At 45.1% G+C, this 10,150-nt stretch overlaps 1 protein-coding gene across 1 annotated transcript in view; it reads right to left on the bottom strand.

Annotated features, from left to right (window-relative positions):
• Positions 1 to 10,150, bottom strand: part of SNX29 (sorting nexin 29) — a 464,053-nt gene that overhangs the window by 162,827 nt on the left and 291,076 nt on the right. Inside the window, exon 15 of the mRNA XM_004706258.4 lies at positions 6,102 to 6,218. Within this exon, the coding sequence (XP_004706315.2) occupies positions 6,102 to 6,218 (117 nt within the window). The remainder of the gene's footprint in view (positions 1 to 6,101; positions 6,219 to 10,150) is intronic.

The raw sequence follows: 10,150 nt of genomic DNA, 5'->3' as shown, positions 1-10,150 counted from the left end.
GGCGAAATAAGTGATGGTGTCGCCATGCCCAGGAAGCACAGTGCAGTTATTAAAATGAGTGCTGCTGGTCTACATGTAAAGCAAAATCAAAAGGGTCTCCAAGGCATCGTGCAAGCAAAGGATGATGCACCAGACCAAAAAGACAGATGGCAGGCCACTGGAGCATGGACGGGGGGATGTGCACCCCAGAAAGACAAAGCCAAGATGGGGGGGGTTATTCCTCTGGGGAGATAAAACAGAGGGAGTCAGGAGGAGGGGGAAGTTATTTTTTTTCATGGAATATGCTTTTTTAACGTTTTTTGTTAGGCCTGGATATAATATGGTTTGTTAAGAGTCCAACATTTTAAGATACTTTTCCATTGTTAAAAAGAATCTATTAACATTTCTATTAATATTTAAAAAAATCCTTTAATATTTCTTCCCCTTACTATCATGGTCTTTATTTGCTTTACCTCATTAATAATCACATTAGACTTGTGTATGTTCATTTGTATAATTAAGATCGTTTGATACATGAAAGCCAAGATAGATAACCCTTCAATAACAGGAGTAATGGTTCTCTGAGGGAATGGGAAGTGAGAGGTGGGGGAGGTGGGGGAGGTGGGGGAGGGAGAGCAGCTGATAGCACTGGTGATTGTCTAACCCCACGCAAGAGGAGCAAACAACAGAATTGTATGTAAGTACAATTGGTGTAAGATGTGGCAAAATAAAATAAAATAAGGGTTCCTGGGTGGGGAGGGGAGGGGTAGAGGAGAGCTGATATCAAGGAGTTCAAGAAGAAAGAAAATGGTTTGAAATTGACTGTGGTAGCAATTGTACAATACTGCTTGATGTGATTGAACTATGGAATGCTATGATATCTGTAAGAGCTCCCAATAAAACAAAGAAAAAAGGAAGAAGAAAGTACAGCCACTAATGGAGCACATCCAAGACCCCTACACAGAAGAGCAGCAGCGGGGGTGGGGGCGGCGACCAGTTTCTTGTCAACAATAAACATAACCCAAACCCACTGCCAGCGAGTCAGTGCCAACTCACAGTGACCCTATAGCATAGGGTGGAACTGCCCCTGTGAGTGTCTGAGACGGTCACTCTTTATGGGACTAGAAAGCCCCATCTTTCTCCTGAGAAGCAGCTGGTGGTTTCAAACTGCTGACCTTGCAGTTAGCAGCCCAATGTCTAACCACAATGCCACCAGGGCTCCTAATGAACTTAGAGGGGGTAGGAAAGGTTAAGGATATAAAGGTAGAGGGAGTAAGGAATGCAAAAATCTAAAGACATTTAAGAAATGTGAATTATATGTCAATACAGATTTAATATTATAATTTCTTAATAAATAAAAATGTTTAGTGCTTAAAAAAAAAAGTAATATCTTATATGCTTTCCTTTTTGATCCAGTTTAAAGTAGTTTGGGTTTTTAATATCTTATGCTTTCTTCTGTGAAGAGGTTATTGAATGTTTTGTCTACTTGCGATTGTTGTGGTTTCTTTTGATTTTTACAAAATAGATATATTTTGTTTTCTTTGTGTTTGTATTGTGTATGATTTTCTGTATATGAAACCCAGAATAGTTACTATATAGACAGTAACTGGATTGATAATCGCCTAGGGCATTGCTGGGAGGCTGGGGGGAAGTGGGGAGCTAATGGCAATGTGAACAAGAAGAAAACATTCTGCCATTGATTGTGGCGATGATTGCACACATCAGCTTAATATAATAAATGATTAAGTTGTATGATATGTGATGTATATCCCAATAAAATATAATAAAAAGGTAAAAAAAAAAGAAAGAAAAAAAAAAGAAATGTATCATCTATCAAGGGCTCAATAGAAAGTACATGTCTAGAAAAGAATGAAGGCAACATATGTACAAACATGCTTGAGTCGATTGATGTATGGATTATGGTAAGAGTTGTACGAGCCCCCAATATAATGATTTTAAAAAGTGTTTCATCTAATCACAATGCACAGACTTTATTAGGATTCTGATAAGAGCAAATAAATTCACAGAAATGTTATGTAAGTGGAGAAAACAGGGCACTTCCTAGATATTTGACAATTTAAGAACTAATTGTTAATACTTAAGTGTGATAATGGTATTGTAACACGTTTTTAGAGATAACTACTAAAATAGTTATGCTAAAGATGATGCATTTCCAAATAACCTGGTCTGGGAAGGGCTAAGGAGAGTTCGAGTGGAGCAAGGCAGACTCTAAACTGACGCTTTCTAAAGCCAAGTGGGTCCTGGGGATTTCATGAGAAGGTTCTCTCAGCTTTTGCATAGGTTTGAAGTTTTCCAGAACTAACTTTTATTAAAAGTCAACACGCCACAGGCAAAAAAGGAAAACATACACTGTTGGTAACTTAAAAAGCACATACAGAATGACTACAAATCAATAAAAAAGAAAAGCAAATCCACATGGACTTAGTTGCCACCTCACTTATATTATATAGCTGCGTCTTTGAATATAAGCCCTTAAAAGCCCAGAACTGTTCCAGTTGATAGCCGGGAACCATCTGCTTTCTTCACCACACTTTGCTGTAGCACCCTTATCTTCAGTGATCATTTCATGCAGGTGAGTATTGAGCAGGGACATGTGATCAGAATGAACTGTTCTTGGATTGGGAGTCCAGAACCCAACTGCTTGTCTCAGAGCATGAACGACTCTGGTTTACCTCGGTGGTTGTATTGTGACAAAAACAAAAACCAACAGGAACGACAAAAACAAACAAAAGGCAGCCAAACGAAAAACCAAAGAAACAAAAATTAAACACACTGTCAAGCATCTCCCTGGGGTATAAGGTGATAGTACTGATAACAACAATAATTTTTCCAACACAGGGAATCCAGGGTGGATGAGTCCTTCAGGACCAGTGGTGTGAGTGGTGATACTGGGAGGGTAGAGAGAGAATGGGTTGGAAAGAGGGAACCGATTACAAGGAACTATATGTGACCTCCTCCCTGGGGGACGGACAACAGAAAAGTGGGGGAAGGGAGACGTTGGAGAGGGCAAGATATGACAAAATAAACAATTTATAAATTATCAAGGGCTCATGAGGGAGGGGGAAAAAATGAGGACCTGATGCCAGGGGCTTAAGTGGAGAGCAAATGTTTTGAGAATGACGAGGGCAATGAATGTACAAATGTGCTTTGCACAATTGATGTATGTATGGATTGTGATGAGTCATATGAGCCCCTAATAAAACGATTAAACAAACAAAGAACCCTAGAAAATTAAAAAAACAGTTTTTACATACTAAAAAAAATAAATAATTTTTCCAGTGACAAAGAATTTAAGATACTGTTCCTATGAGGAGTTTATGCAAGTATAGCCCAACTGCAAGCTGCAATCAATGAGTATTATATCAAGAAAAGTGTTATATTATATTTTTTAAAAACTTGATCAATGGTTACTATGGGTAAAAGAGGAAGAGTTATTGCTTAGGGGCATTGAGATTATGTTAATAGTAGTGGAATAATTTGGAAAAGGATATCAATAATGGTTGTACAACACAAAGTGTATAATAAATGGCACTGAATTATACATGTAGAAGTTGAATTGGAGAATGCTTTGTTGTGGATATTTTTACCACAATTAGAAAAAAAATAACTATGTACATAAATAACAAGTAAAAGGAAGAAGAAAATGTTCTAGAATCAACTGTGGTGATAACTGCACAACTCTTCTTGATGTGACTGACTTATTGATGAAGTGCTAATGAAACTGTTTTAAAAAAAAAAAGGAAAAGCAAATCCCATTCAATAGAAAATTAGTAAAGGCTGCAAGGAATACATCAGCAAAGGGGGAGCCAAAAGTCAAAATGGCCCCTCATTTGTGACGAGGAAACACCAGTCAAAGGTGGTGGGAAAGGACAATGCAGCACGTCAACAACGGGGTCACCAGATGCCGTCGACTTTACAGTGTGGTGGTACCCTGCCAAGGTCAAGATGCCAGGCCTACCACTTGGCAATTTATAGTGTAATAAAACACATTTGCTTACTGGATCCAAGAAGTGGTTGTAAATATGGGCTCGGCATAGTAAGGGTAGGCTAACCGCAAGGTCGGTAGTTCAAAGCCCATGAGCTGCTTGATTGGAGAAAGATGAGTCTGTCTGCTCTAGTAAAGATTTAGTCCTGGAGATGCTATATCGGGGGGACAATGGAAGCTGGGATTGACTTTTTTTTTATATTGACATCTTTATTTATTTTTATTTATTTTTGAATCGTTTTATTTGGGGAGCTGGCATTGACTTGATGCCAGTGGGTTCCACTTGGTTTCATATAAAGAGAAAGACAAGTCAACCTAGTGTGTCTCTTATGGAAGACACCGTACCGACAATACTGGAGCATCATCAACAAAATGAAACTGGATCCAAGGCTTCTCATCCAAATCCCAGGTGAAGGAAATCCAGGGAGCCAAGTAATCTGCACATACCACCCTCCCCCCACCCCCACCCCCAGCTCCAGATGCAATCAGCAAAACCCCAGGAGAGAGAAACTCTGTAAAGCAAACCAAGAAAAAAGCAAGCACATCAGCCAATTAAAGTATACACACGCCAATTAAAATATACACACGCCAAATGGATCCCGACTCAAGAGACTATTTTTAAATCGTGAGACCAATGGAGATGTGAACACTGCCTGGATCTTGGATCACATGGAGGAAGGGCTGGTAAAAGTGTTTGGATGTGGAGGAAGGCGGCCTTCTAACTCTATTGTGGTTCTTCTGCCTTCTTTCTTAAGGGGTCTTGTACACTAAAACATCGACAGATGAACCAGAACCCAGGGTTTGACTCAAAATGCACAGAAGGGGAAGTGGTGGTAGGCTCATCACTGAAAACACGACGGGGCACGATCCATGACGGTTCAATGTGGGGAAGGAGACATGGGGATCCACTGTGTTACTATGCCTGTCAAAGGTTAAATCACAAAGGTCTTACCAGGAATACGAAATTATGAAGAATGCATACGAAAGGACGCATGCATTTTTAAATGGTCAGGGTCATGCTTGGTAACAAATGTCTACAGATATAAAATCAGATTACAAATATTTGTGGTATGTCATCCCATAAAGAACTTAAGAGCAGAGGAAGTAAATAAATTCAGCCAGTGGTCCTCAGTTAACCCTCTTCCCCAGGAGACATCTGGAATGTTAGGTGGGCATTTTTTTTTGGGGGGGGGGGGATTCCTGGGATCTGGAGAGTAGAGCCCAGAGATGCTGCTAAGCATCCTGCGGTGCACAGGACATCACATTGCCCCACAATAAGTGCCCCTGCCCATTGGCCTAGGATCAAGGCTGAGAAATGCCCCCAGTAGATTTAGCTGAGCTACACCTCAAGCCCTAATAAAACATAAAAATGAAAAGTGACAAACAGAGGCTATCACATAGATGAAAGTCGCCCACAGGAAGCTAGGCCGTGCCCAGCTCATGGACCAGTGTCTCCACGGCAAGGTGGTGAAAACATGGCCACCAGGTCCAAAGTCAAGCTCCTGGGTGGGGAGAGCAGAGCAGGCAGGAAAGGGGACTTCCACAGCCACGGTAGCATCTTATTCTATTTGTTATGCACACATACTCCCTGCTCCCCCTGGGAAAAGGAATTTGAGTGGAAGTTTATTGCTGCTTCATTCTTGGAATTTATTTTTAACTCTCGGCAGCCCTGTGTGTTACCAAATAGAAATGCCCTATGGGGTTTCCTAGCCAGTTCACTGCCACTGAGCGGATTCTGACTCCCAGGGATTCTACGGGGCAGAGCAGACCTGTTCCGTGGGATTTTGAAGCCCACAAATCTTTATGGAAGCAGACAGCCTCAACTTTCCTCTGAGGAGCAAGAGGCTGGTGGGGCTGAATGGGGCTTCCTTGGCTGTCATTCTTATGTATGGGAACACAACACCAGGTTTTTCTCTCGGGAGCTGCTGGGTAGGTTTGAACTACCAACAGCTGAAAGCTTAACTGTTGTACCGCTGGGGCTCTTAGATGGTGGATACATGGAGAATGAGTTTAGTCTCTCTACTTTCTCTATCCTTGATATTGCTAATAATCAAACGGCCCGACAGCCAGGGGAGCCGTGGGTGGCGGCAGCACAGCTTCCCCGTGGAGGACTCACCGGGCCTCGCAGGTCGATGAGCTCTTGCCTCATCTGTGACACCAGGGTTTCCTTGGCCACCAGGGCCCGGTGCAGGCGCTCGTTGAACTCGATCAGCTCACCGTGCATCTCCGCCACCTGTAACACAAAGATGGACACTGAGAGGACACTTCCCCAGGGACTGCCCAGCTTCTTAGCACCTACCCCTTGAATGGCTTAGCTGCTATGTGAGTCAGCAAGCACATGCACGGTCACCATCAGGTGTTGTGGCTGACTTCCCACTGGCTGCCTCTAACAATTGGGAGTCGGACATCCAGTTGATGGTTAAAATAAGACTGCATCAGATCAGTGTGTGGATCTCTCAGGCTCCGCCCTCTTACCTCAGGATGCTTTCCCAGCAAAGACTTTCTTCCTGATCTGGTTTCTGCCTGCCAAGAACCCCACACTAACAGCACATTCTGAAAAGTTCTGACCATTTCACTGGGGCTTTGGTTCTGAACACAAGAAAAGAGAGCCAGAGTTTTATTGCTATTGGTGACGGACATCTGGCAGCAGTGTCTTAAAAAACACTTGCTGCCAAGTTCTTCCCATTCATGTGACCCTATGTGTGTCAGGATCCAACGGCTCTATCGGGTCGCCCATGACTGGATTCTGAGAAGACTGCCAGGCCTTGCTTCCATGGTATCTCTGCGTGGCTGGGCTCAAACCTCCAACCTTTCAGTTGGCAGCTCAGCCCCATTAACCGTCTGCCCCACCCAGGGGCTCCTCTAGCCACTGCTTGTCCTGGTACCAGACGAACATTTTCTATTTCCTGTTTCTCTTTCCTTGGGACAGTGGTATTGAAATCCACCAACGCTGGACTAGCTAAGGCCAGAGCCGCTGTGTCGGCCTAGGCTGGGAATGTGCATGCTGAGGGACTGACGCACTGCAGACACATCTGTTTTTGACTGGCTGCTGGAGGGCCAAGAATACTGCTTTGGGGGTTCAAATAAATTTCAGCAAATGGATGAACTCGTAAACACAAAATCTACAATGACGGAGGCCAGGCAATTATTATTCCCATCTTGCAGATGGGAGAAACAACTCTGAGGAATTGAAGCAGCTTACTCCAGGTCATGAAACTACGAAATGGAGTGTGGGTATTCCCATGCAGACAAGTGGCTCAGAGGTTGGGGGCCATTGACTGTGCTCCTGCGAAGGCCCCCATACCACTCTGCATGGTGGCAGGCGGCAGCCTGTCAGGGCCTCAGGTGAGCATTCAAAGTTTCCCAAAGCGTAGTCAATCCCCTTGCCTGATAAAAGTGGAGGTGACTATGTGGCGGTCCCTGGACAATCCAACATACAGAATGCCCAGAGAGCTCAGTTGACTGAAGAAGAAAAAAGGAACTTATCTGACTACAAGAGCAGGCCAGCTTGTTGCCGTTTTAAATGCGAGTCAGTCCGAACACATTCTTCCACACAAGTGACCCTTGCGAGCACCACACCAAGTGAAGGAGGCCAGGCACAAAGGCCACCCGTGCTCCCATTCACATGGGACAGCCAGCACAGGCCAACCCACCGAGACAGAAAGCAGGTGAGTGGCCTGGGCAACGGCAGGGGATGGGAGCTGATGGCTGAGCGGGGAGATGAGAACGTTCTACCAGCAGACGGAGGTGAGGGCTGCACAGCACGGTAAACAGAACCGATGTCACCAACTTGCACACTTTAAAACGGCTTAAAAAAACCAAATTCAAGTAGCTAATATAAAACATTTTAGAGAAACGTTAGCTTTCATCCTGCCAAACTCTTCTGATAAAGACTCCTGCAGCCGCTTAGCAGTCTCCTGGATGTAGGCCTGGCACAGACCCTCACGGCGGCCTGGCCCCTCCCCAAGAAATCCGCGGAGCTGCACCCCAGCGCCTTGTCCCACTGCGTGGACCGCGTCCACCATGGCAGAGCACATGTAGTAAAGATCTCCACTAGGTCGTGTGGACACTTGCAGCGAGCTAAGTCCTTTCAGAGAGAAGGTCAGAAACAGGAGAGGCTCAGGGACCTTCACCTGAGTGCGATGCTTTGGAGCATCTGATTAAGCATTAAGAGGATCTGATTCCTCTACAACGGTGGTTAGGTGCTGTCGAGCCGGTTCCAGCACACAGCAAGCAAACATGACCTCGTTTGAGCCCACTGTCGCAGCCACAGTGTCCATCCTTTTATTTTTCAGGTGTGGGGGATACTATTGTTATATAAAGAATAAAGGTATTAAAAGAAATATACCAAGACTGTTATTAACATTAGTCAAGGGGTATGTTTTCATCTACTTTTCCTTATTTTTAAGCTTTCTAATAATGAGCACTCTTTCACTTATCAGTCAGGAAAACCACGGGTAGACTCTAAAAGAATTAAAATTCTTCACCTGAAACTACAGGGAGCCTGCATGCAACTGACACGAGATTTCACAGACTGCCAACTGTGATCCCGAGTTTTCCCTTCACGTGCTCATGAAGCCTCACTGAGGGCGTGGCCCCTGGATCGGCAGGGCACTCGCCTCCTCTCACCCCATTCTAAATGGCCCGAAATGCAAAGTGAAAATGGCACAAAGGGTGTCGCCGAGACAGCCGTGCAATTAACAAAGGAGGGTAAGCCGCTGAGCCTTTTAACCAGCTCTTGCCTTATACAAACCTAAAATTAATATCCGTTCACTGCCTGATGCCTTCTGCATAAGGCAAGCTTCCCGTTCTCTTCTTTGTCCTTAACAAACAAATACAATATTGATCATAATGCCTGTGTGAATTTCATATGGAAATCAGCACACCCTCCATCAGGCTGCTCTTCCAACTTCCCACACGGTAAAGCAAGAAACACGCAGCTGCTCACTACCTGCTAATTGTGCCCCAGGAACAGCGAGCCTAAAGAAACACCACGGTCGTCCTCAGAAGAGCGGGGTCTGGGGCTCGTTGTGCAGTCAGAGCCTGAGTGCTAAAGACAATTCTCCATGAATGCATAAAACATCAAACTATCCCAGCGTCAAGCAGCGCTTATCATGAGCTGTCAAAACCCTGGTTCTCTCTCAGCCAGAAGAATGACGTGACCGCATCAGACAACGCTCTCCCTTTGCTTCCGTTTTGCTCTACAAGAGCAATCAGTTACCAAGCGCATCCGATGGGCAGAGGCGACAAAATCGGATGAAATCATTTCCAGCAGCAGTAAAACCAATGCATGCTATCGCTAAGCAGCTAAACCCCCGAACTCTGAGTTTTCACTTCACATATTCCTGCTGATAGCCCTTGATACAAACAACTTTCATAGAAAAATGGAATGAAAAGATAATGGGCTTTTCCTATGAACTTTTGGAAGCCCCCTCATACTGAGCGTACGTTATGAAACCCAGCAGTAACTATTTGCACACTCTGCTGTAACTCAAAATGGAAGACTCAGAGCCTAGGGAGAACACACACACACACACACATTGAAGACTCAGAGCCTAGGGAAAACACACAGACACACACACACACACACACACACTGAAGACTCAGAGCCTAGGGAGAACACACAGACATACACAAGCACTGCCACACAGAGGACACTGCAAAGGCCCCGGTGGGGAGGCAGCTGGAGATGTGGCCTGGGCTTATCACTAACCAAGGGCGCATTCTGGCACAAGTCATTCAGAGGCCTGGAGGCTCGGCGCTGCAACCACAGCAGGGGGAAGGCACAATGAACAAGAGCGGTTTCCCTGTCACCAGTTGGGGCGTGTGAAAGCTGATCCCAGATGGGGCACAAAGGAGAGCGAGGACAGGCAGGCCTGCAGGGTCCAGATGAAAGAGGACCACATGTGCCCCAGCACAGAGCTCTGACAGGTCCCCACCTTGAGTCAGGAGAGAGCTCAGCGGGAGCTGGCAGCTGGGAGGGACAAGTAGGTCAGGAAGAGGCTCTCTAACAGGTCTCAGGCCAGGGCTGAAAACCTGACCAGGGCCACACCCCACCAGATGCATGCCCTGAATCATCACTGGGGCCCCTCCACAGTGATAAAGCAAAAGCCAAGGCGAGGTGGAGGGGCAAGGACCCGGCTTATGCAGCCACAAGCATAGCAC

The sequence above is a fragment of the Echinops telfairi genome, unplaced genomic scaffold, assembly GCF_000313985.2.
Source record: "Echinops telfairi isolate 266 unplaced genomic scaffold, ASM31398v2 ScPeMD7_5;HRSCAF=22, whole genome shotgun sequence".
NCBI classification, from domain to species: Eukaryota; Metazoa; Chordata; class Mammalia; order Afrosoricida; family Tenrecidae; genus Echinops; species Echinops telfairi.
Note: the sequence above shows the minus strand (reverse complement) of the source record. Positions and strands in the feature narration are given on the sequence as shown.